Here is a 27,271-nt window from a genome sequence, read left to right on the forward strand (position 1 = left end):
GTCTAGAGTAATTTTTGCTTATTAGTATGGTTGAACTGGATCATCAAAGGTCAGCAGCAAAGAATTTGGTTAATAAAATGGGATTAGATACATTTGTGTTATTTAACATATTTAATTATTGCAGGTTTGCGTCATATTCTGAGTTTGCATTTCACTGTTTTAATTCATTTTGATGAATACTAAATCAGTTGTTTTTTTTTGCGAGTGGGATGAATTAATGCACATTCACATTTAGTCTAGAACTACAGTAACATCATGTTCACACAGCACACACAACGCCTCTGTACTTTCGATTTCTCCCAATATGGGGACAGGAGAGCTGTCAATAAATGGGAAAACAAAGTAACTGGCATTACTTTTTTGAAACAGTAACTTGTAATTTTCTTGTAAATTAAAAAGTAATGCATTACTTTACTAGTTACTTGAAAAAAGTAATCTGATTACGTAACTCGCGTTACTTGTAATGCGTTACCCCCAACACTGTTCATCACACGTCTGACCACAGTTTTGTGTTCTCTCAGGTCTGTCTCATCGTGGGGCGATTCTACATGCGTGACCTCAGTTGGAGCCTGAGGAACCTCGGATTGAAAACCCTGAAACCTACACAATGGCTACATGGGCCTAAAGGTCATTATGACTGATTGGCATATTCAAACTGTTCGATAGTTATACAGCCCTTTGTTCTTTGTATACATTGTTCCTATTTTCAGTGAGTTTTTTTTTTAAACGTGTATGTCCTTTTTAATTCGTTGAGTAGGACGAGTGTCACAATTCTATTGGCCTTTTAAGGTAAAGCTGTTTGCGTGATGGTTCAGAGTGTGCTAGCTGCACCTCGATTGTGTCGCTTTTGTAAGACACTGTATAGAAATTGATTTAGATTTGGCATTTGTGGTCAAATTTGCTTTAATTTGCCAATGCTTCAAATTGTTGTTGTGCTTTATTTTGAAATGGTTTGGAAATAGTATGAATATCTTGTGTTCTTATTACTGTATATTACAGTGCTGATGGCCTTTGGTGTGTGATATTTGGATTCTAACCCAATGTCTTGTGTATTTCTTGGGCACTAGGCGCAGTTGTCTAGCTGTTGAGTTTTGCCGGTTAGCTGTTAAGATCCGGTGTTGCAGTGCTGAGTGCTTGGCTGTTTCCGGTTTTCTCCAGATTTCAGCTGTTGGAGGTGTGGCCAAGGTCAAGCAGCACCTGCAAATACATTTTTGGTGGCATAAATGCTGTCGTCTTACAAAGTTTGTTTACTTTGTTCCGCGATTTGGAAAATTTGGAGTATCTTAAACTATACGATGAACTTTGTTCTGTCGCTTTATTTTTGGATCTTCAATAAATGAAATATTAAATCCTTACGTCTTAATGTCGTAGCAAAATGTGCTTAATTTATTGTGTATATTAGCATAATTTCTAATAAACATTTTGGTAATCTGGCATTTTGAAGTGGAGGAGGAAAATGCAGGGCAGAACTTTATCAGGTCATGATGTAATGTGCTGGATGGAGTTGGAAAGAATTGGAAAAAGATTTTCAGATTATATACAAGTTTATGAAATTCAAACACATGTATTAAAACACTTGTCTTGTTATAATCATCATTTGTACAGTATGATTCCCTGGAAGCGTTGATCCAGCGAGATGGTTTTTGTTTGCATCGAATGTTTCTAATGGAACATTAATGCACTTCAGATCCCACTTATGTAACAAGGCATCTATGGACCAGTCCGCACTGCAAGAAAAGAAATGGGAAGAAAAAAAATGCATTGGTTTTTAAATAGGCATTATGGATGATGAATAATTGTGAATGGAGATCCCTTTTAATATCCTTATCAGTTCCAAACTATTTTTACAAGATTCCTTCAGGTGTTAAATAGTCTTAATTCGTCCTTCCACAAATTAAGGCCTTATACAGTCTTAAATGAGAGCAGAAAATAAAATTCTTAAAATCATGGCATTAAATGTTGCATAACATAAAAATGAAGATATGCATTCTTGTTTTCTGGGAAACTAACAATTAAGCAAGTTTATGCTTAATTGGGTATTAAAACCTAAAATATACATCATAACAGGAGTTCTGACCTTTGTCACAAAAAGTCGTCTTCGTTGCCTTTTTCTCTATCACACTTTAGAAATCATCAGAAATTATATATCAGTTGAAAACTTAAAATCTCAAAATTCATCCTTTGAAAACCATTTTAAAAGCAGACATTGCATTGCCATGAAAATGGTACATCAATATCATGTTACAAAATGTTTTCATTCATGAATTATACAAATTTAAGTTTGGATAGTGCACTTTCACGTCTATGTTCAAAAATGTGAGTGACAATTAAGTGGTTAAAAAATGAATTTCCCCTTTGAATTAAGTTGCTTTGCTGAGCTCATTGGCAGATAATTGGTTCTTGTTTGAATTCCACACTCGCTTCATTTTGATCAATTTCACAGAAAACAAGACTTGTGTCATTTTGCTTATCGAATTAGGAATCTTTAGACATTTGCATTGAAAAATCCAGTTTATTCCTTAAAGTTTCTTTATTTGGTCTTAAAATGATCTTTAAAAAAAAAGTCTCGAATTTACCTTCATGAAACCTGCAGAAACCCACAGTTTGTGGAAATAATGGAGAATTTTAAGTTGTGATTTTCAAAAATGGAAAAGTAATTTAAAGGGTAATATATATATGATACTTTATTCGGGATTCATCAAACTCCTCAAAAAAAGTATTACAGGTTCCAAAAAATATTAAGCCATATTTCACAAGCTACAAACTGTTCTTGTGAGTGTAATCTCAATCAAACTTTATTTTAAAATCCTTATCCAAGAATGACACACAACTACAAATGTCATAGAATTTCATTGGTCAGAAAGTGTGGGATTTCAAACGTTTATGGAAGGTAAATGATAGTCAGTAATGCATGTTTGTTAGATCACCTTCTCTCCTGGTAGGTAGTCCAGAGCTGAGCATGAGGGTTTCTCCTCACAATAAAGGAGACGGTCACAAGCACATCTTCAAAATCTGTTCAAAGCAGTGTTTTGTTCAATGCTTAGAAACCTGTGTAAGACAAAGAAGATAAAACAAGGGAAAAAAAACTCACCCTCAGGTTCATAGAATACATCTGATCCCAAGATAACATCCACAGGTGGCAGCGAGAGGAGCTCTGGTGATACCTGTCCCCAGGTGAGTCCGATCACAGGTACGTTGGGGAGGTGGTTGACGTCACAGGAGCGCCTGCAGTTCCTCAGGCAGAGGGGGAGCTCAGCACTGTCTGACAAAATCACACGAGCTCCACACTTGGCAGCCACCACACCAGGCAAACTCACTCCAGCACCGAGCTGCAACAAACAGACACTATTCATTACCCTCCCTCAATTTGACCCAAATTCAACTTGCTTGAAACACTGGCTAACAACTATTTCTTCTCACACTCTCCTCACTTAGGATCAGGATTGTGCATGGGAGGTTTTGACAAATATATGTTTTGGAAAGGCTGTACTTGATTTGGTGACTACGATGTTAAGGTCCGTCACATTAGCGAAATTTTGCAAGCAAAAAAAGGTGCATTGACTATTGTCAATAGTGTAGCAATGTATAAATCCCATTTCAAACAGAAGTCACTTTCCAAACAAGCAGCTTTCTATTGGTCAGTGCGGTAAATCCACATGATCAGCTTGAACCTATTGCAAAATCTGCATTGGAAAATCTTTCGCCCTAACGCAAATTTCCCCCGAAATGCCCACAAAAATTTGGTGTCAAATTGAGCCCCATTGGTTTCCATACAATTTGCCAAAAATATACACTTTAAAAGACAGCAAAGAGTCAGGCAAAAAAACACAGAGAGTCTTTATTGTAGCTTATCACAAACTAAAATATTAATTAAATTTATGATTTTATTATAAGATTTAAAAGTCGTCTTCTGAAGAAATGTTTTTGGTTGTTTGTTTTTGTATAGTCACTACATGCAGTTATAACAGAAACGTTTTGATTATGTGTCTGTGCAGCAAATTTTGAACTTAAAAACGTGTCGGCAAAAATTAGGTCATGTTTGGCATACCAATTTTGTTAAAGTCACAATAAAACGGAAATAGTGACAGATTTGTTTCTTCGTACATCCGCGTGTAATGTATTATTGAAAAACAAAAATGTATGGCAGGTACTTGGTTCAGTGCATCAGTTGTTGATTGGATGTTGAGATGTGGGCGTGGCACTCAAAAAATGAACGTGAGCTTGCAGTCAATTGTAAGAAAGGGGCGGGGTTTAAGCAGACTAAACGATTGGAGACGTCCAGCATACATCATCAGACACGTTTTAGGTCCAGTTATTAAAAGTAAACATTACAAAAAAAAGTGAATCAATAAATAAAATGTAACAAAGGAGGACGTAATAGTGAATGAAAGTTGTTTTGCAAAACTATTAGAGCATATAATCAGGTCCATATATTATTTGGACACAGGCACAATTTTTATTATTTTAGCTGTTGACCAAAACATATTCAAGTTACAGTTATATAATGAATATGGGCTTAAAGTGCACACTCTGAGCTTTAATTTGAGGGTATTCTCATCACAATTGTACCCCCTTCTTTAATATATCCCCAAAACAAAAGTATTCTTTGGACGGCTGAAATTACGATCAACCTGTACCAGAATGACGGGAAGAAAAAAGTATGGAGGAGGCTTGGAACAGCTCATGATCCAAAGCACATAACATCATCTGTGAAACATGTGGAGCAGTGTGATGGCACGAGCATGCATGGCTTCCAGTGGCACTGGGTTACTGGTGTTTATTGATGACGTGACAGAAGCAGCCGGATGAATTCTGAAGTGTACAGGAAAATACTGTCTGCCCAGATTCAGTCAAATGGAGCAAAGTTGATTGGACAGCGCTTCATAGTACAAGTGGACAATGACCCAAAATGTACAGCCAAAGCAACCCAGGAGTTTCTGAAGGTAAAAAGTGGATTATTCGGCAATGGCCAAGTCAATCTCCTAATCTCAACCCAGTTGAGCATGTGTTTCACTCGCTGAAGACAAAACTAAAGGCAGAAAGACCCACAAACAAACAACAACACTGAAGTCAGCTGCAGTAAAGGCCTGGTAAAGCATTACAAAAGAGGAAACCCAGTCACTGCTGATGTCCATCAGCTCCAGACTTAAGGCAGCCATTGCCTGCAAAGGATTCTTAACAAAATATTAAAAATGAACATTTTATTTATGATTACATTTATTTGTCCAATTACATTTGAGCCCCTGAAAATGGAGGACTGTGTATAAAAATGGTTGTAATTCCCAAGCATTTTGTAATATTTTTGTTCAACCCCTTGAATTAAAGCTTAAAGTCTGTACAGATACATACAGAACCGAAATTATGAAAACTGTGTCAGTGTCCAAATATATATGGAACTAAGTGTATGTTTCAGCGTTGACTCCCTTTAAAGTCATGAATGTGAACTTGAATTGACCACATTGTGAGTCAAAGCATCAGCTAAGTGACCAGTAAGTGGGATGTAGTCACCTCAAGAACGGTCTTGTGTTGTAGTTCACTTCTTGCCATCCACACATACTGTGACAGTACCACCGCACAGGGCCAAACATACATCCCATATTGTGGATCAAGAACCTGAATTATAAGAATGTTTATTGCAAGATTATTAACAAATCAATTACATAAAGTATTAAAAACTTTGCTGTACCTCAGGAATAGACACAGTTAAGGACTGAGAGCCTCCACAGTCCTCAAACGTGAATGATTTCTCTACTAGCGTTTGAGAAGATTCATTCATGGTCTCTTACTGGTGTTTTACCTGCTCCCAGTACTTGACTTGGACCACATGTATTTTCAGCTTTCCAGAACAATTCCGGCCATTAAATCCATTCATCCAATCACACTAGTACGTTAAGGCGGCCGCTTTCTCTTGTGAAGTTCTATTGGATCTCAGTTTGCTGACAGGACAGCGACTCGTACACTCGACAGCCAATCGGATTCCAAACTGACAGTGAAATGCATAAAGCCAGCCAATCAGATTCTTGGATTATCCCTTGGGGGCGGGAAATAAGCTATTAGGTTTGATTGCGCCATAAGGCGTGAAAGAAGCTTGCTGCCATCAGGTTATCTAACTTTAGTTTATTATCGAGCCCTTCAGTATATCAACCGCCTCCCTCTCTGAAATAAATATAACTTGTTTCCTGTATTGCGTAGAGCACTGTCGGCAGCAAAAGAGCTGCACACGCCTCTACAAGGCCTCCAGTGATTGGCTAGCCGCTTCAGTCTCCATAGACTTTCAATACATTGCAGTTAGCACGCGAGCTACAAGCGTCACCCAAACGCAAGACGCGCTGAAACGCTGAAGAATGAACCATAAAAGTAAGAAACGGATCAAAGAGGCGAAGCGGAGCGCCAGACCCGAGCTGAAGGACTCGAGTGACTGGACCAAACACAATTACTGCGAGAGCTTTGATGTGTCGCACCGGACAGTGAAGGTAACGATGTTTACGCCGCGGAACGCGTAGCCCAGGCGTTACCGGTAAAGCTGGACGCTACACGTTGGCGTCTTGTAGTTGGTTGTTGAAGTTACATGCACATGTGGTCGGATCGCGGTTTGGTGGCTACGTTCATCAGCGCACGTACGCACTTCCTCGTGCAAAAAGACGCACTTTAAAAGTTCATTGTTGCTAGAGCAGTCGAACAGTAATGAACATATTTTATGTTTAGGATAGACTGTGTTTTTTATACGTCATATTGAGGTGTTTTCAGAAGAATTTAGAGGTTTCTAGAATGTATACAGTACCACAAAGTACCATGGTATATTATATCATAACAGTGGTTCTGAATCAGGGGCCCGGGGCCAACTAGGAGGCCTCAGCAAACTTACAAGGGGCCTAAAAATGACTTTGGTAACACTTTATTTTAAGGTGTCCTTGTTACACGTTACATGTACTTACTATTATAATAGCTATTAATTATGCATTAAGAAACGAGAATATAATTTGTTCACACTTTATTTTAAGGTCCAATTCTTATTATTAACAAACTATTAACTACAACTTTTGCCTCAATAAACTCCTAATTTGCCACTTATTAATGGTCATGCAGAATATGTGCTTTAAACAGCCAATATGTTAATAATAGGCATACTAATAAGCAACTAGTTAATAGTGAGAATTGGTCCCTATACTAAAGTGTTAGCTTACCTGTAATTTTTTTTATAGTTAAGCTGAGCTTAAAATCTTTTTTTTTTTGGTAGAAATTGAGAGTTTGACCCTCTAACTAGCACTCTATTATATTTCTATTCTATTTGTTTTCTTTTTATTTATTATAAGAAAACTTGACTCCCTAATACAAGCTCTATCTATTTTATTTCTGTTATATCTACTTTTTTTCTTTTTCTTTATTATTTTTTTTAAAACTACTGCGTTAGACTAACTGGGACTTGTCACAGCACTATATTATATATAATAGTACGCACAGCACTATAATATATATATATTGTTGCTGTTTTGTTAGTTTGCTTCTAAGTTGCTTTAGATAAAAGCATCTGCTAAATGATTAAATGTAAAATGTGTGTGAGTATACATATAAGTCACAAGTGACTGGAAAAGTCAAGTAAATTCATTAGGTACAAAGAGTGGAAACCTTGAAGAACTTTTGACTCTTAAAAATTCTGGAATCCTTAATTGTAAAAATAATTGTTAGTATTTTATTTTTATCTATAGACCCTCATAGCTTCTGTAAAAAAAAAAAAAAAGAGTTCGAAAACAAAACACAGTACTTTGGAGTCAAAATTTTGAGAGTAACTGCTCTAAAACTGTGTTGTTATTACTGTTTTGGAACACACAAAGCAAAATGACACTGTTTTCATACAATAGTAGTGTATTTCTTGTGAATACTGACCTCCTAAAATGCACAAAAACACCAATAATTGGTCGATACCACTTATGTACTATATTCTGAAGTCATACAATAATATAAAAACTTTTTTTTTTTGTCATTGGTGTTTAGTGAACAGATGCCATTGACATCAGTCCTGCCAGCTGACTTCTCGAGTCTTATTGCCTACTATCATGATTTTTGTCCTTTTTGAAGCTTGCAGGATGTCTCTGTGAAGTGCTGTTGCATATGAAGTGCTGTGTGACAAACTCCATTAATGATCACAGGGAAAAAAATATACACACAAGACAGCAAACAGGTTCGGAGTGATGTGAGGGTCAGCTAATGACCTCTCTGCTAAAAAGCATTCGTGTGCCCTCTCTGAAACCAGATTAAGGTCCCATCAGCTCTGATAGATGCTGTCAAATGTAATTGAAGTTCGTTTGCAATTGACTCATTGCATATGGGGTTCCTGTGTCTGTGAAGAGCTCAACCGCAGGAAAATCTTCATGGAGTGGCTAAAAATAATCTGACCAGCGAGACCAGAGCCATTTTAGAGACCCTGTCTAAGGCGAACAGTGCGCTGTTGTCATGGGGTCCTTAGGTTTATGGAGTTTTTCTTAAATTCCCAATCCTAAACCAAAAGGGATCTAGATCTGTCTTAGAGCCCTTGGACTTTATTGTACTGTCAGTACATTTTAGCTCAGAAACCCAGAACAGAGTCTTCATGCAACAGTAGTTCATGTGACTGTCTACCTCTAAAATAGACAAAAACACCATAAATTAAGTACCACTTATGAACTATATTCCAAAGTATTGTATAGCTTTGAGAAACTGACCAAGTAGTAATAAAGCCCATCAACACAGTGATGTTGTTGTTGTTGGGGTTTCATGGTCAAACGCCATTGACATCAATCCTGGCAGTTGACTTTTATGATGCTTTTGATGGTCTCCTAAAGTTTTTGGCTTTATCTACTGTAAAAAACAAACAAGAACTGACTTTGGTTTTTAATCTGAAGGTTAAATTCAATCACATTCAGGAACTTGTGAGTTGCTTGTCCTGTTAACCATTATCATCCACTGGCCTTCAACTTTGGTTTTAAGTGCTCTGGTGTTTATGTATGACTTTCTGTAAAGCTGCTGTGAAATGATGATTGTAAAAAGCTTCAGAGAAAATAAAAACGGCTTGCCTGTCTTTGTCCAGGACAACGTGGAGCGAGTGGACACCCAGCGTCTCAGTCCTGAGGAGTTCATTCAGCGCTTTGAGAAACCGTATAAGCCCGTCGTTCTGCTGAACTGCCAAGACTCGTGGCCAGCCCGGGAAAAGTGGACCTTGGAGCGACTCAAGCGCAAATACCGCAACCAGAAGTTCAAATGCGGCGAGGACAATGATGGCTACTCTGTCAAGATGAAAATGAAGTACTACGTGGAGTATTTGGAGTCAACCCATGACGACAGCCCCCTCTACATTTTTGATAGCAGTTTCGGTGAGCATGCTAAGCGCCGCAAGCTTTTGGAGGACTACCAGGTGCCAGTTTTCTTTAGGGACGACCTCTTTCAGTTTGCGGGGGAGAAGCGCCGTCCTCCGTACAGGTAACGCTTCCTTTCTTTGCATCACTTCTCAGTTTCAGCCTTGCTGATTTTAATAAACATTGATGCTTAACAAGCTTTGGTTTAAAAAAAAAACATTAGAGGTACGTTTCTTTTTTTTTTTCTTTTGTATTGAGAAGTTTTAGAAATGAAACTATTACCTAGCATAATATAACAGAATGAAAATGCTAAATTTATAGTATGATATAATCAGTGTTGGGCTAGTTACCCAAAAAATTTTATATATTACTCATTACTAGTTACTCCTTTCAAAAATAATATTATTACTTGTTACTTTCTGGCAACAGTAATTAGGTACACTACTAGTTACATTACTTTTCTTTCACGCCTCACATAAGTTGCATATCTTCCCCATTAAATTCTTCTAAAATGTTACCAACAATATATTTCTGCCTCATAATTTGACCAAAATCCACATTGGATCGCAGTCAGAAGTTATTACACCACGACACTCAGTGGTGATTAATAGTAACGGTTAAGTCAGGACTGTCCAAACTCGGTCCTGGAGGGCCGGTGTCCTGCAGAGTTTAGCTCCAACTTTAAACTGTTGTCATGTGTAGCTTGAAGCTAATTGTAGCTATAATTTCTGTTATACCCATATACGATTATATTCCATGATGTATTTTATCAAAATAAATCACATAAGTTCATAAGAAAATGTTTCATTCTCTAAAAAGATTTTAAGCAATTTATTTAGGGGTCAGAGGTGGGTGGGCCATGTGATGTCAGAGTAAAGTAATGCCACAACTTACACATCAGTGTTCAGATCATCTTTTCTCCTGACAAAATCAATATAATGCCAATATTTCCATCCGCTGAATGTAAGCTTTTTCATATTCCATATGCCTGCTGCACTGGTGACTTCATGTGTCTTTGCAAGTCGTGAAAATTCTGAAAATAAATCTAGGAATTCTTGGATTGTTGGACTTTAAATCAGTAGGGGTCGAGGCATCGAAAGTAACTAAGAAACTAGCTGTTTTATGGATAGTAACTGTAATGTTATTACTAAAATCTTATTAGTAATTAGTTACACTAGTTACTGCAAAAAGTAATATTACTGTAACTAGTTACTGCCCAACACTGGATATTAGTTATTACTTTTGTTGAAAAATAGAACATTTTTATTTATTTTATTTGTTTCAATTACATTTGTTAAAAAGAAATGACATTTCATATTTTTTGAAAAGGGAAAAAATGTAACAATTTAATAAACTTTATTGAAATTAAGTTTTATATATATATATATATGATATAATATAAAATAATATAATATTTTAAATCAGTAGGGGTTGAGGCATCGAAAGTAACTAAGAAACTAGCTGTTTTATGGATAGTAACTGTAATGTTATTACTAAAATCTTATTAGTAATTAGTTACACTAGTTACTGCAAAAAGTAATATTACTGTAACTAGTTACTGCCCAACACTGGATATTAGTTATTACTTTTGTTGAAAAATAGAACATTTTTATTTATTTTATTTGTTTCAATTACATTTGTTAAAAAGAAATGACATTTCATATTTTTTGAAAAGGGAAAAAATGTAACAATTTAATAAACTTTATTGAAATTAAGTTTTATATATATATATATATGATATAATATAAAATAATATAATATAAATTTGACGGTTCCCCCAAATAGGAAATTCACATTAATATAATGTAATATAATAAATATTAGGTACATTTGATTTGATTGATTCCCCCAAAGAGGACAATCAATATAATGTAATTTTTTTTAAATTACATTTTTTTTAGAAAAAGAAAAAAACTTAAATTTTTAGAGTTTTTTTTAAAATAATAAATGTTTTATAATGATTTTATTGTGTTTGTAATGTTTTTATAAAAATTTCAGACACTAATTGTAGTTCATGTATGTTTTTAGTTCATTAAGGCTATTTTTTTGTCCTGTTCATGTAGGTGGATTGTGATGGGTCCTGCCCGTTCTGGAACAGGCATCCACATTGACCCGCTCGGCACGAGTGCGTGGAACGCCCTGGTGCAGGGCCACAAACGCTGGTGCCTGTTCCCCACCCACACGCCCCGTGAGCTCATCAAGGTGACGCGAGAGGACGGGGGAAACCAGCAGGACGAGGCCATCACCTGGTTCAACGTCATCTATCCCCGCACACAGCAGCCCACCTGGCCAGCCGAGTTCAGACCGCTGGAGATCCTTCAGCATCCTGGAGAGACTGTGTTTGTGCCCGGTCAGTTACTGCACTGAGCTGATTTTACACACATTTACTTTCCATTGACAAGGTTCTCATATTTTGGCACTTTCACAGGGCAGAATGATTACGTCTGGCATTGATCCTTGATTTTTATACTTGTGAAAAGTGTACGCAACCAGAGCACATGTGGAATCCCACAATGCAGTAGACCGATTTGACTTTCCGTTTCACAACTTCTGAAGTCATAAATAGGAACAGTGTTATTCCATACAACACAACACATATCTGTTTTGTTGGACTGGTTTCAAAATGTTTTACTGACGGGTCAGTCGTGTTCCACTATTTTGTGCTGAAGTGGATTATCAGTTCTAATATTTGGCATTCAAGCTTCATACCTCATGGTGTTTATGAGACTGGAAAGGAATCTACGGCGCTTGTTCAGGCTTTGTTAGTCATCGACTTTAAATAGATGTTGGCATAACAAAGAAACCATCTGAGTGCAATTTAGCTGCTCAGTTCAGTCAAAACAGAAAGTATTAGTATGAAAGCAGGTGAAATGTAGAAGCCTTCTACTCATAAGACCTATACTCATAACAAAAAACACACTTAGGTCAGTCACACCCATCATCCCATCTGAAGAAAACCGATCACTCAGATGAATGCAAAAAACATCTGACAGATACAGACTTGACTTTATTGTTCACAGTAAATGTTTTTGAGGAACATCTTAAAAGTTAGGCCTATATAATAAAATTATAATGCTTATGTTAATTATATCTAATCCGCAGTGGAGATGCAAAATGATAATAATGCAGTTCAAATCCACAATTGTTGTTAAAATAATATATTCTTGTGCAACAAATCATGCAGCCGTGATTGTAATTGAGGTTGAAACCTATGTTTTGTGTAGGCGGATGGTGGCATGTTGTCCTCAATCTGGACATGGCTATTGCTGTGACCCAGAATTTTGCGAGCACCACTAACTTCCCCATCGTGTGGCACAAGACTGTGCGAGGTCGCCCCAAACTCTCCAGAAAGTGGTACCGGTAAGACCCTGCTCTGTACACCTGATTTCTTCATTCACTTAAGTTACTTTTTATTAAAGATGTTTATATTTTTGCTGCTCTTCAAATGGGCCTTGTTCCTTTGTTCCACAACAAACAATTTTACCCCTAACAAAGTTTATCAAAAGTTAGTGTATTAAAAATGTGAACATTTTTAGAAGACATGAGACGTGAAGGTGTATAAAAAAAAAAACAGCAGCAAAACAATAGTATTGTGCGTCATGTCCAATCAAGCTGTAAGTGGGAAAATATGTGGAAATGTATATTTCGAGAAATGGTAGTTGTTTTGATTATTTAAGTCGGTTTGTGATGAAGTTTGTCACGTGTGTCTCAGGATCCTGAAACAGGAGAGGCCTGATATTGCTGCTTTGGCAGATAAAGTCGACCTGCAGGAATCAACAGGCATTGCCTCGGACAGCTCCAGTGACTCGTCCTCCTCTTCCTCCTCCAGCTCCTCCGACTCTGATTCAGAGGTACAGCTTGTTCCTGCAGAACCCCACACACAAACTCCTATACTAGAGTCCTGACATGAGCTGCTGAACACCTCCATCTGATTCACCTGCTCACCGACTGACCCACCATGTGGCCAAGCTCTACATGTAACTAGGCCTAGACGACAGAGCTAATAACTGTTGATAATTTAATTAAGCTTTTTCTTTTCAACACTCTCATTCACTAACTATGTGAACAGATGGTGAAAACAGGGGCAGTACAGTTAACACAAGCTAGAGGGCGCAATGAATTCACATTGAACAGTACAGTGTATTATGCACTGTTACTATTTGATTTAAATTAGTATTCAAATGTCAGAAATGGTTTACAATCCTCAAAGAACTTTTAATGAAGTAGTCATATCTGTATTTTCTATACATATTTCTATAACATCTATCTATCTATCTATCTATCTATCTATCTGTTAGCCTGTCTTTCTGTCTGTCTGTCTGTCTGTCTGTCTCTCTTTCATTATTTACACTTTTAGAAATAAAATATACTATGATTGTATATTTTAGCCCTTTAATGGGGCAGTAACCTCAAAGGTGCAACTATACCCCTAAAAGTGAGCATATTAGTACCATTCAAGTATGCATGCTTTAAGGGTAGATAAGTTACAAAGGTGCACCTTTGAGGGTACCTCATGAAAAATAAACATGGTGTTACATAAGTACTAAAATGTAGTATTATTATTATTATTATCATGGTAAATTTGTGGTTACTGCAGTTTTACTACAAATACTGTGGTAAACTGTGGTTACTGTAATAAAACCATGGTTCATTTTTGTAAAAGGCTGCCAGGCTGTTGCACCCCTAACTGTGCGTTCACACCGCCACCGTCGAGAGCGTCAAAAATCGCTCTGGCCGCCCTGCCAACAACGCAATTAATTTTATTTATAGTAACAATGTAATGTAATGTAATAATGTGTCAATGGTTTCTTAAGATCTACTTATGCTTCTGATGCTTTTGGGAAACGCAGCCCTATTTGAACAAGCACTCTGAGCCATGCGTCAGCAGCGAACGCTGTCTGTGATTGATTGGTTCTGTCTTTCAGCATTTGCGTGTGTTCCGATGAGCAGGAGAAATGGTTCTATTCAACACAATTATTCGCTAATATAGTCTTATTTTTCCACTTAAAAGCTTATTTTATGCACCGAATTTCTTGATAAGTAAATAAAATTAATGTTTAAAAAAATGCACTTCAGAATCGATATTTTTATGTGAGGATCGATCCTTTCGATACAACATCAGTATCGAAAGTATCGATACTTAAGGATCGATCTGCCCATCCCTAACACACACACACATATAATAGTAATAATTAAATGCATATTAAACAGCCTGAATGTAAACAGGAGTCATTAAAATTTAACTTTTTTTTTTTTTTGATAGTTTGGTTCTTCAAGAACGCGTTAACTGTTTTCAGCATTGATAATAATCATAAATGTTTCTTGATCTGCAAACCAGCATATTAGACTGATTTCTGAAGGATCATGTGACATTGAAGTCTGGAGTAATGAAAAATTCAGCTTTGCATCATAGGAATAAATTACATTTTAAAATGTATTCAAATAGAAAACGGCTTTTTAAATTGTGATTATTTCACAATATTGCAATTTTTTTTTTTTTTTTTTTTAAATAATGCAGCCTTGGTGAGTATAAGAGATTATTATGAATATTCCTGATCCCTTCCTGTCCTGCAGTAATATGCATCTAATCGGTTTATTTTTATACAAACAATTTGCCCCAAATCAGAGGAACCTTCATTTCAATCAAAACGAGCCTTTCAAAATGCACATAAATTTGTTTAATTCAAGAAATAACACAGATTGTGAATCTAGTTAAAACTAACCAAGGTATGTTTTTGAACATTTAAACATTTTCATCTGTATTCATTAAATCCCAATGAGGATATTTTCATGTGTACATGAGATGCTTACGTTCTCACATTTGTCCTTTTCCCTGAAGGCTGACTCGGGCTCTGAGGGCGACGCCATGACCCATCGCAGAAAGAAGAGGAGAACCTGTGGCATGATGGGGAACGGTGACATCACAAGCCAGGACGACTGCGTGAGCAAAGAGCGCAGTTCGTCTCGGTGACGTCCCGCTCGACAACAGAGGGGCTGCAGCCATAATCGTCTCCTAGACCATGAAACGTCATGCTCTCTCTGTCGCCCTCAGGAGAGTCCTGTCCATTAGATAAGAGGTTGCCTCTGCGTCACGTCTGCGCACATGATAACAAACTCTGCCCTAGTGCGCTTTTAGAGATAAACACGAACAAAATATCCAAATATGTGCTTGCTGGAGGAGCGTTGCATGAATGAGTCAACAGCTGTGTGTGAGAAGAAAAGGGAAACCCTTCTTGTGTTGCCTTTGCTGATGTCAGGCTCTGGACAGGAAGCTTGGCGTCTCCTCCTGTCCCAGTGCCAACGTCGTTAATCTGCGTTTGATTCAGAACAGATGCCGTTTTTGTATTTCACAGGGGTTATGTGCAGATTTGTGAGAGATGTATCATGACCCATCTAGGGTAATATGGTTGACCTGATGTGTAATGCTGCCTTTAGCTCTTTGATTCTAGAAAATAGATTATTTTATTACTGATTCTACTTTATTCTTGAGCTGCACTTAAACATGGGTTTCTTGTCTTTTGGTTAAACTAGCCCATAGTACTTACAACTGTTAAACAGCAGTGATTTCTGGTCCCTTTTCTCACTCTTCTAGATAAGAATTTTGATTTAAAGTGTCTCAAACTTTAAATTAGAAGCCCTTTATGAAGCGCCACACTACATGTGATATATGAAAACGGATAACTCCGTTTTTAACAATTTTGAGAAAATCATGTTTTTTCATTGTGCATTCCAATTAATCTCAATCAAACTGCAGTTGGGTTATTTTGATTAGGTAAAAAATAACTAAAAAATACAGCTAACTAGCACAATAAAACACAATAAAAATATGATAACGTAATAAAAAAAAACATGATTTTTGAAATTTAAAAAAATGGAGTTATCTGTTTTTGCAAATAAACTCTTCATATATTCTATCGTTTGCACGAATTAAGAATTCCTTATATCCCTTGTTTGCCTTGTCTAATTCGTTCCCTCATTTTAGTAAATTGTGGCTGACCTCGTACTAATTTGTTCCCTTGTTTCAATTTTGAACAAAAAATTGGCCTCAATTTACTAAAATTAGGGAACGAATTCTAAATTTGTGAAAACGGTAAATATTTTGTCGGTATCTCATGTGCGAAGCTTTGTATTGCCTAAATAACATTGTAGTGGAGCCAAAAGTTTGAACGCACCTTTTCTTCAGTTGGAACTACTGTGAATGCGCAAAAAAACGTTTGAACTCGACTTTTCTTCTCTTTCGTCTATTAGCAGTAAATTCAATGGTTAATTTAGCTCAACTAACTGAAATACGAGGTGTTTTTCTTTTATAACCCCTCTGCGTAAGTGAAACACTAGGAGGCGCTTATTTATTATACAGTGCGCTATGAGCCACGCAAAGAGGGGGAAAATCTTGCAATCATAATTCATGAAAATCCACATTTCCTGTTCAAAATGGAAAACGTGACTAGCCTATATTGTCTTAAAATGTTTTTGTATGTTTTCAATTCTTTTTTTTAACTGAAGGAAATAGCGTAACTCCAAAAATGGCGACCTGTCATGACCTAAATGTTTCAGGGCTACAGTACTCTATGTTGTGATGGTGTGAGGCGTTTAATGATCGAAGTGAGTGTTGTTGAGAGGGTTGTGTCAGTGCTTTCTTTGTGTACGAGTCAAGGAGAAAGATGTGGTTAAAAAGTGCCTATTTTTACCTGATGTTGGTCATTCAGGTTGCTCATATTTCACATTCTCATATTTCTCAGAGCTGTGGTTTTGAATTGCAAATGTTAGTGTTTTAATGAATGGCCTGTGCTCTTAGATGAAGCCTCCAGATCTTCAGTGTTTTTTCTAGGGTATGTTCTTACTTCAGCTCCTCATGTTCCATGTTCAGCACTGGCTCGGTCATGTGACACTTTGATGTTGCTCAGATCAAACAAAATTATTAATGATAATTGTTTAATAAAGGTTTCTATGTATTTATCTTGGTGTTCTCAGTGTTTTTGTCCAGATATTGCGTGTTATCCACTGGGCATATTTAACCGTTCAGGGTGTGACTGTACATTCAAACCACCATGGCTGATTTTTATTGACCATTGCATGCCATATTTCCTCTCTATACGTCATTGTGGTTATTTATGACGAGATCAATTCAAAGGGGTCATGCACCAAATACCAGCAGAATATCTCTTATCCCAGATAGTTTCTAGAGGTAAAATTCTATTTTTTAATACAATAAGACTTTTATTAAAAAAACACTTTATTTCTTAATTTGTTTTAGGTTACTTGTGTATTTGTAGTAACTTTGATTGAACTCAACTTATTAAAGGGGTCATATGATGTTGCTAAAAAGAACATTATTTTATGTATTTGGTGTAATGAAATGTGTTTATGCGGTTTAAGGTTAAAAAAACACCTTTAAATGATGCAGCTTTCACAAGGATATTTTAACTAGCCTACTTTCACACAATTTTAAAACGTGTAAACTACGCCTTTGTTTAAAGAACAATTACATTTATTGGAAACAGTGTTGCTGTTTATAAGAAAAAAAAAGTTAAGTCATGCATTAGAAGGTTAAAGTTAGTTTTAAAGAGAATGCGAAATATATTGCGATCTGATATAGGCTATAAGCAGCGATATCCATTAAAAATATAACCATACTGCATCAACATTATAAGGACAATTTACTGTTCGCAGTCTGGTAAAATTCTATACATTTCTAAAAGATATACTAGTATAAGTTCAGTAGGGACGTATACTGTCCATCACAATAAAATATGTTATTTTTCAAAACATACGAGAAAAAAAAGAAAGAAACTTCTTTTGCGCCTCACAGTGTTGCTCCTTTAATAAGGTGGGCTGTCCTTTAGGGAGTGACGCTGCTTTGAAAGTCATTGGTTGTGTCTCAAAACCTACTAATAACCTGCCTAACTAGCATTTATGGGTATCAGCAAGAAGCAGCATTTTTAGAATCCTCAATAGTTGCGTTTGGAACGTGATGCCCGTTCATTTCATTTGATCTATTAGCCTATTCATGCACTTGAGCTATTCATAATTTAAGATAATTTTGTTGAAATGGTATGACTGGTTACAAATACATTTTATTTATTGTAAGCGTTCAGAACGCTGGATCGTTCGTCTTTTGGAACTCGGAGGCGCGTCCTAGTGCGCCCCTGAATTGCTGTCTATGTAGGCAGCTGACTAGGATTTAAGACACAGCCATTTCAGAAAGCGTCTCTGGCACATGGGCTTTATGAGATCGCTCGCTCAGAAGCGTTCTAACGGGACGAGCCGAGGCGGTCACTAATCCGCGTCTTACAGGCGTCCGCTCTTACATGCCACAATAACGACAACAGCAGCAGGCAATCATGACTATAGACGCGCCCGTTATTTTGTCCGCACTTTTCTTTACGATTATTGCCATTATAGTTGCATCGGCGTTCCTGGCGAAAAAAACTGCGCAAAAGAAAGAACAGAAACAGCATGAGAAATCCGAGCGGGTTACCGAGTATCACCAGCCCATAGTAGAGCAACCAGCTCCAGTACAGAAGGAGGCGATTATTGAAAAGAAAAGGGAAGAACCCGTTCCTGTCGCTCCTGTCGTAGAAGCTGAAGTCATCCCCGTGCAACAAACACCTGTACAGGTAAGATGCGTCCTGGCCATTCAGCGCACCTTGCGTTTCCTCTACACTATTGTTGATTAGGTTTGTGTGCGCATCACACATGAGTCGGACTGGCGTCTTTGGCCTCGCGTCATGAGTGCAGCGTTTGTAAGACGGCCCGTCAAGATTCAAAACAGTTCAGCTTTTTAAAATGTGTCTCCAATCCAGATCCGTTCAGTTCCATTTTGTTGCGCGTTTTTCGACGCATGAACGTGTTGCGTAAACGTTTCCTTAAGAGTCGTTCCACGATATTTTTTCAATTGTTGATGTCAAAGTGGTTTCCCTGCTGAAAAAAAAAAAACAATAGACACCATTACAAGATTTTAATGGTTTTATTGGTTATAATGGGACTTGTGGTTTTAATGGAAACCGTAATGGACACTGTGGGTTTCTACTGGTCGCCTTCTATTGGTGGCTTGTTAAAACCAATAAATCCTAACCATTTTTTTTTACGGTTTTAATGGTTAAAAGTTGATGGTTTGTAATGGCACTTGTAGTGGAAACCATTAAACATGTCTGTGATTGTTTCTATTGTTTAGTTTTTTTCAGCACGGGTCTCCTGTGTGTCGTGTCTGAAAAGAAAAGAAAAAAGTCTCGTGCCATAAGCATTGCATGTTTTAAAAGAGCAGATATGAAAAATCGCGCTATTTATTTGCGGTTTTTGTACGCACAACTCTAAATTGTGGCAGCCTGTATAATTCGTTTAAGGATGAAGTGGCAGCACTTGAACGCTGGTCAGGGGTTATCAAGGGTTCACAGCTGATTACCAAACGGTTCCCAGCAATACAAGAGAGTCTCAAGAGTTCTTTCAAGAGTTTTCATTATTGTTATGAGATTGTATGTTTTACTTTTCAGTTTGTTTGTAATTGTCATTCATGATGACAGTGCAAATCTTGTCCTGTGGCCATAAATTCTAGAATAGAGTTCAGAAACGGGGCTGATAAACAAAGTAATCACTTAACATATAGTGTAACGGTGAAATGGATATGTATTTTGTATAAATTCTTTTGTTTTGTGGTTTTTTTTTTCTTTCCTATTTTTGTTATTATTACATTAGGATGTTCTATGTTATGTTTTCTGTTATTATTATTATTATTATTATTATTATTATTATTTTTATATTTATTGGATTATTTTAGTGTCATGATGTTTTTATTTAAGTGGCTTGATGGTGTTTTGTCTTTGTGTATGATCATGTGCACTATCTATTTTAAATTATTGGCCATTTTTAATGGACAGCCCACTCTGATTCATCATGTGTCTTTTATTTGCACCACCTGTATTGCTGCAGTTATGAGTTATGATGACCTACAGCCAATAATAGAGCAAGATAACGGGGCAAAGGAAATTTCATGGGGTAGAGTCATCTCCCCAACCATTCTTTCCTCCATATTCTTGTTTTTGTTGTTGTTGTTGTTTTTCACTGCAAATCAGCATATGGACAGCCTGGAGCGCGAGCTGCTTCTTTTCCTTTGGAGGAATTCCAGTCTCGAACCAGAATTCCACTCACGCGTGATCTTATGTCATCCCCTGTATCACTTCTCGTTCTGTAAATGAGACCGAGTTGTCTGGATTCTTCGTAGTGAAATAGTGTGTAATGTGTGACGACCCTCTCAGTCACCCATCTGGCATGTAATGTGTCAACTTTGGCAACAGCGATCTGACAGCTTTGAAAATCATGTAGCGTATACCTGGCATAAGGCATCACCAGCTTGCCTTTAATACACTAATAAAAATAAAGGTTCTTTATAAACATCTATGGTTCCATTAAGAACCTTTAACATCCATCGAACCTTTCCATTCTACCAAAGGTTCTTTATAGTGGAAGAACGTTCTTTAGATTGTTAAAATGTTCTTCACGCCTAGAAAAACATGTTTCTTTTAAGAATTGTTCACTGAAAGATTTTTTTTAGAACTCAGTTCCTCTATGGTGTAGCTGCAACCCCAATTTTAAAGGGGTCCTATTATGCTCTTTTACAAAGTCTTGATGTTGTTTTGGGGGTGTACTAGACTATTTTTAAGAGTGTATATTCCTTTTGATAGCTGTTAACTTCCACACACGAGAAATATTAGAACTGGCGTCACACCTTCTGCTCCAATCCTGTCCATTCAGTACTGCAGGAGACACTCTGCTATCCATTACACAGTGTTATGTAACATTGCTTTTTCTGCCTCCACTAGCCTGACTAAATAACCATGAGAGTGATAAAATTACGGATAGAGCCAGGCCGAATTTAGTCTAATCTCCCATAGCCAGACTTCAGACTAACTGCATTAAATCTGGTCTGCATTGCAGCTCATTCTGGCCGAGAACCACCCACCAAAGATGACAAGGGGCTGTTTGTTTAGAAGCGAACAATTACGGTTCTTTACATTTTGGGGGCAGAATAGTAGACCAGCATGGGAAATAAATCAAATAATGGTAAGGCAGTCACAGTGAATGGTTTACTTCCACTGCAGAGCATATAGCTTCCACTGCACGGCAGTGAATTTCTTCCATGCAGAATCTTGGAATATATTGATGATATATTACTCATTTATTGAGGCTATAAAGCATATTTACATAACCTGGTTCTTGGTTCCTGCTGAGTTTTATTTTCAGCTCTAATCAAACACACCAGGCCATAAATTTGGAATGAACCCCAGGAGCTTGACGGAGACCCAATTTGCATACTTTTACTGCACATTAAAAGTACATGCTTGATGTAAAATAAGTACTTTGAAATGGATGAGCACCACTGACACTGGATGTACTAATCTTTAAAGCACTACATATTATGCACAGATTGGGACTAATGCCTTTAGATTAACTGGTTTAGGTGTGTTTGGTTAGAGGTGAAACTGAACTCTGCAGGAAGGAAGATCTCAAGGGGCAAGGTTGAGACGTATGTGTTGATTGGTTTCTAGGGAAGAAATAAACTCCTGGACTGTGTTTGTTACTCATGGGGCAGATCTCCAATAGATGTGTGACTTTGGATGAGAGCTGGAAGATGGATCATCTCCAGCAGACTTGCCCTGCCTCTTGCCTGGATGTAGTCATGTGGTAACATGAAACACAAATAAATTTCACTCAAAAATGAAATATCCTTCATTTTCTATAAAACTTCAGTTAATGCCACTTGTTGAGAAAAAGAAGTCCACTTAATCATATTGAATGCACACTTGTAATGTATTTCAAATCTAACCAGTGTATTAAAAACTCTACCAATATTAATGCAGTCAATATTAATGAAATAAAAGCCCACTTAAGAGATACACTTTCATGACTATGATTCTAAACACATTTAGATATACTTAATGTCAGATTAAAAGTTTTACTTTAGAGTATATTTTAAATCCATTGTTTTAATAATCTTTTATCGTGCTGGAGATGTTCAAAAAGTACCGACACATAAATCCCTTCACCAAGTTTTATATTTAAAAATCAACAAACAACAAATAAAATGACTTTTTGTTTGCATAATCACTAAAACAATAACATTGCCAATGATGTTCGGATTTTAAATGACAACTTGACTGACAACAGTTTAATAGCATGTTCAAATATCTAATGTAAATGTTCAAATAAAGCTTTGAAAACGTTTCATAAAAAGGTAAACCTCACATTTCAGCCTTTAAACAAAGAAAAGATATGTCAAAATGATAGTTGATTAATAAATGATTGTATTTTATCTGCTCCATAAATAATTCTAGATAACTTATCCGAATTGTTCAAATGTGTAGAATCCACACTGTTTTTCATCGACCGGTCAAAATTTACAGCAGGGCATGCAAACTCGGTCCGTTTTTGGCAAGACAGAAACTGCACACAGGCTGAATGTAAATATAAGTCTCTGTAAATCCACTCACTGACAGCAGGTGGCGCTTATGGAAAAGCTGAAATAGAGCTGTTTCCCGTAAACTCCGTGGACAAAGCAGTATTGCGATTAATTCCTTTAGGTATTACATGGAGCGAAGATGAAAACAAAATGCCATCGAATCGTTTCTGAAGACAGTCAGAACCTTCAGAGGTACATTCATATAGTTAATTAATTAATATATTCATTTGTATAATTCCCTTAGTACTCTTTTAAAACCTCCCAGCTTTTCCACCCTGTTTTCACTCAAAACGAAACTACTCTGCGTGCTGTGCGCACGTGAGACTGTTACTTAAAACTGCTTTATGCTGGACAGTATTTATTTATCGTGAGTTGTTCAAATCGCGGTAATCTAATACGGTTTTAATGATAATTAAAAGATGAAACGGTAATACTAACCGTGGGCAATTTTATCATGATTTATCGTCAAACCGGTAATCGTTACATCCCTAATTCCAAATGACATGCATTTAAGTATTTTATTTTAGAGTAGGGTGAATTCAGGTAAATTGGGACTATTTTTGCCAGTGAGATGGGGAAAACATGTCCCAATCTATATCCTAAAGTTTACTTCTTTTCACAAAGGGCACCATATTTTATATCATATATATATATATATATTAGTATATCATCAATTTTGGATAAACTCCCCTTTAACCAACATGTAAAAACACAGCAAGCTGTGTTTGGGCTCTTTTAATGTCAGCCAGACAGTGTCTTTCTTGTCTAAATAGTCAATTTTTGTACACAATAACCTGGAAATTGTACCAGACTTTGTTGATAGTCAAAAGTCTGTTTCTCTTGTTTTACCTGGACATTTGTCACATTTGGAAGTAAAATGGGTTGAGAATGCCGTTTCATGTTGACTTTAAACTCCGTAACCCCTGTGGTCCCCCATGATCTTTGGCTCTGTGACCTTTAGACATGTTGACATGGCATGATTCCTTCTTTGGCACTTTTAGACCTCCCTCTGTCTCCCTAAAGACATGAGATAAAATCTAGAAAGAAGGGCTTGAATTTCACCATTCTTTGCGCTGAGCCTTATGGATCAACTGCAGGTTTGGAGAGTGTGAAGGAATTGGTTCCTTCATGAATCTGTACATTGTTTATCTGCTATTTTTGCTTCATAATCAAATTTCTTTGTTCTGCTTTTGGATGGTAAACCAATGACACAGAGTGTGCAGTGTGCTCTAGTCTCTTTTTTTTTTTAAGCATCTGGACCAGTTAAAGAAATTAAAAAGGAATTTGTCCAAAAATGACACTTACTTTGAATACAATGGAACTGTATCCAAAGTGAAGCGTAGCCTATGACCTAAATCTCACTTGCTTCAGGGGCTGGTTAATTGCGTCAATTTTCGGTTTATCTTTCTTCCCAGTTCCTGTTCGGTCTCTTTCTCCCACAATTCCAACTCTCAGCTCCTCAAGTTTCCTTTGTTCGGAGTGTTTTACCTTCCTTACATGGCAATGTGTATTCAGAGGGAAAACCTCAAAGAAGAAAGCTGTACCAATCTGCTCTGAGGCCAACAAGAATTTAACACCAGCAAAAAAAAAAAAAAAGTCCTCCGAACATAACATGTGAATGAGTGGCTGAACTGCAAGGTTAATTTAAAACCGAAGCCATCAGCGTTGAATATGCAGACCATGAGCATCTGAAACGGGGCGAGCGCTCAAGAACATTCCTCGGCACTTTGTTTCTGTCTCTACGCCAGTCAGGCTCCTAAGAGCAGTCTGCTGTGGAATCCGTCCGTCTGCCTGCTGATTGGTCAGGCTTTCCTCTGACTTTGCCTGTTTGGAATTTCGGCCTGTTACTGCTAGCTTCCTTTTTCAGTGATCTGTGCAAACATGGGCATGATTGATTTCCTCTAGGTGTGAGTTTAACTGAAATGAGTATCCTGAGACTGTGACCGGTTGTATTGGGACGTTAATGTTTTATATCCTCAATGAACTGTATACATGAACAATTGCTTGAAGAATTCTGGAAAAATAAAGGACATTTTTAAGGTTTTATTAGCACACATTTTAAATCTTTTTTTTTTTTTTTTCATCGGCAGTTTAGTTTGAGGTGTACAGTCTAGAGTAGGTGTTGAGTGTTATATTTGGCTCTCTTCACATTTAATATTTATATGAAATGCAGCCAAGTTTCCATATAACCTTCCAACTGAGAGGAAGCAAAATCTAAAGCTAAAAGTGGTCAATTCCAGTTCAAAGTTTGTTCCAAATCAATGAGCTGCCTTCCTTAGACCGCATTGTAAGCATCATATTCATGCTTCCATCATGTTCCAGAAGACTGGCAATATAATAATGAACGTTGTGTATCATTTGCAGGGAGTACAATCCCATGATGCATTATGATGAGTTCAGTAAAAAAAAAAAAAAAGAATCCAAGTAGAAATGCTGATTGTAAATGCACTTTTTTTCATTCTAAAGAGAACCAAAGAGTATAGATAATACAAAATTTTTGGAAGCTCTGAATCAACTCAACCAACTGTTTAGCAAAAAATGATTCAGTTTTGAAGCACTTAAAGTGCCCCTATTATGGATTTTTGAAAATTACCTTTCATGCAGTGTGTAAGTGAATGAAAATATCCTGCAAATTTTTAAATCTGAAAGTGCACCGTGTATAAAATTGTCTCTCAAAAGAAAGAGTCGACTCTGAATCATTGAAACGAGTCGTTTTTAAAAACTAATCCCATGCCGTTTCATGTTGACCTCAACATGAAACATTAGCATTTTGCCCGCCCACTTGTTGGTCTTTTCGGGTTGGTCTGAATGAAAATGCAAATTCATTCTTTGCCACTAGGTGCCGCTTTTGGAGCGGTAAAATAGCGGTTTCCCCGGTAACGCTAAACGCTGTACACAAAGCAGCACTGCGCTCACAAACGCTGCTTTTATCAGGCATTACAGGCTCATGATGAAATGAAAATGAGACCAATCGGACCAGTCACCGCAGATTAGTGTCACGCAAAGGAGGGGTTTGGAAAAATTTATCGTTAAACAAATCGTTTGGGAGTCGTTGAGCAAATAAGGTAAAAATAAATGCATATTATAAGACAATGAAAGTGTTTTTTTGACCTTGCATGCATGTCAACCTGTTGTTGGGGACTCCCACAAAACCAAGATATAAACCTTTCATATCCCATAATAGGGGCACTTTAAAATATCACACACTGGTCAAAACTTTGTAAATGCAATATGAACTCAACCCAAACATGAATAAAGATACATTTTACAAACCAGTAGTTATGGTAGAAAAGCTTTTCCAAACTTTGAATCAATTGAACCAGTGGCTTCGCAAAATGATTCACTGTTTTAAACGCTTCAAACACCTTAAACCACTCAAGACGGTGTGAATGCAATATGAACTCGGCCCAAACATGAGTAAAAACACCTAACCAATTACAAATGTCTTTATGAAAGCATATTCTAAACATAATTAAATACCAAAAAATGTAAGGTTAAAAACAATTAACTTTCACTGTCCTATTTTGTTATACATGCATGTTTATTAAAATTATAAAGCTGACCCAGTTAAAACCATGTGTTAAACTCTGGTTCATGAGGTGACCAGATCACCACTCTCTAGCCATGAACTATTGGAATTCAAACAGTTTTGAAACCATATTATGTTGTTAGAAAGCCTTGTTTTTTTGTTTTTTTTTATCATGTGACTTGGCCAGTTATTTCCTCTCATGTATAGGCACAGAATGGTAGAGCCCTGCATTTCAAACTTTTTTTACGCCCCTCGTGCCGGGCTTTGGGCCAATTTTCACGTCATAGTTCAAACGCGGACCGGGCCTCGGGCCTGGTTTAGGCTTCTCCTTATTTTTTTATATTTTAGACATCCATCAATTAGTGATGAAAAAATTGCCTCGCTGGTTGAAACAACAGGAGACCGTGCTACCGCGACTGTCAAGAGCGGCTCTCGACGGTGTTTAGTGTCCCGCAGCAGCAGTATGTATGGTGCGTGCCGTCAGCGCAGCTGAACAGTTCTGCGTTCAAATGCAAGCAATTAGTGATGGGAAGTTCGGATAATTTTACCGACTCGGACCTTTGAGTCTCATTCAGCAAAATGAACAAATCTTTTTTCGAGTCATTTCGTTCATTTTAGCTAAATATAATTAAAATGTTACGTGTTACTTCCCTAATACGTCTACTACTTACGCAAACGTTGATCACACTACAAACAATACAAAACTGCTATAAGAAACCGAAAAGATTAATTCATTGTTTACCTGGGTCTTCAGTCTATGATTAGCTCACCTCACCTCTTATCTGACAAGTCTTCGGGTTTGAGTCGTTCGTTCATCACGTGACAGCCCCATAAACTTAACCAATGCAGTCTTAGCCGGAAAGAGAATTGATTAGTTAATCTCTCGAGTCTTTTGAATCGTTCGTTCTTTTGTCACGTGACGTCATTGAATAGGCTTAAGCTTGCCGCAAAGCACCAGCA

General features: G+C 37.1%; 3 protein-coding genes across 7 annotated transcripts in view; 2 read left to right on the plus strand and 1 right to left on the minus strand.

The window, feature by feature from the left end:
• Positions 1 to 1,499: 1,499 nt before the first annotated feature.
• mettl23 (methyltransferase 23, arginine) lies at positions 1,500 to 5,990 on the minus strand. Of its 2 annotated transcripts, none has more exons than XM_016556110.1 (5): positions 5,798 to 5,990; positions 5,509 to 5,613; positions 3,092 to 3,329; positions 2,928 to 3,012; positions 1,500 to 1,727 (listed from the first exon to the last, which is right to left on the minus strand). In XM_016556110.1, the coding sequence occupies exons 1-5, from the start codon at positions 5,870 to 5,872 to the stop codon at positions 1,568 to 1,570; spliced, it is 663 nt and encodes a 220-aa protein (XP_016411596.1). In that variant the 5' UTR covers positions 5,873 to 5,990; the 3' UTR covers positions 1,500 to 1,567. The 2 variants fall into 2 exon arrangements, with proteins under 2 accessions (XP_016411596.1, XP_016411595.1); XM_016556109.1 differs by having other exon boundaries at positions 1,502 to 1,727; positions 5,687 to 5,870.
• A 92-nt stretch (positions 5,991 to 6,082) lies between these two features.
• On the plus strand, positions 6,083 to 16,054 carry jmjd6 (jumonji domain containing 6, arginine demethylase and lysine hydroxylase). The gene is made up of 6 exons (XM_016556104.1): positions 6,083 to 6,473; positions 9,065 to 9,453; positions 11,393 to 11,679; positions 12,554 to 12,689; positions 13,042 to 13,180; positions 15,169 to 16,054. The coding sequence occupies exons 1-6, from the start codon at positions 6,345 to 6,347 to the stop codon at positions 15,298 to 15,300; spliced, it is 1,212 nt and encodes a 403-aa protein (XP_016411590.1). The 5' UTR covers positions 6,083 to 6,344; the 3' UTR covers positions 15,301 to 16,054.
• A 2,245-nt stretch (positions 16,055 to 18,299) lies between these two features.
• si:ch73-366l1.5 (FILIA-N KH-like domain-containing protein) overlaps positions 18,300 to 27,271 on the plus strand; it is a 33,110-nt gene continuing 24,138 nt past the window's right edge. For 2 of the 4 annotated variants that reach the window (XM_016556107.1, XM_016556106.1), the window contains exon 1: positions 18,301 to 18,946. In XM_016556107.1, the coding sequence (XP_016411593.1) occupies positions 18,671 to 18,946 (276 nt within the window). In that variant the 5' untranslated portion in view covers positions 18,301 to 18,670. Of the gene's footprint in view, positions 18,947 to 27,271 lie in introns of all 4 variants that reach the window. The other 2 variants (XM_016556105.1, XM_016556108.1) reach the window with 2 other exon arrangements.

The sequence above is a fragment of the Sinocyclocheilus rhinocerous genome, unplaced genomic scaffold (genome assembly GCF_001515625.1).
Source record: "Sinocyclocheilus rhinocerous isolate Xijiao unplaced genomic scaffold, SAMN03320098_v1.1 scaffold647, whole genome shotgun sequence".
Lineage (NCBI taxonomy): Eukaryota > Metazoa > Chordata > Actinopteri > Cypriniformes > Cyprinidae > Sinocyclocheilus > Sinocyclocheilus rhinocerous.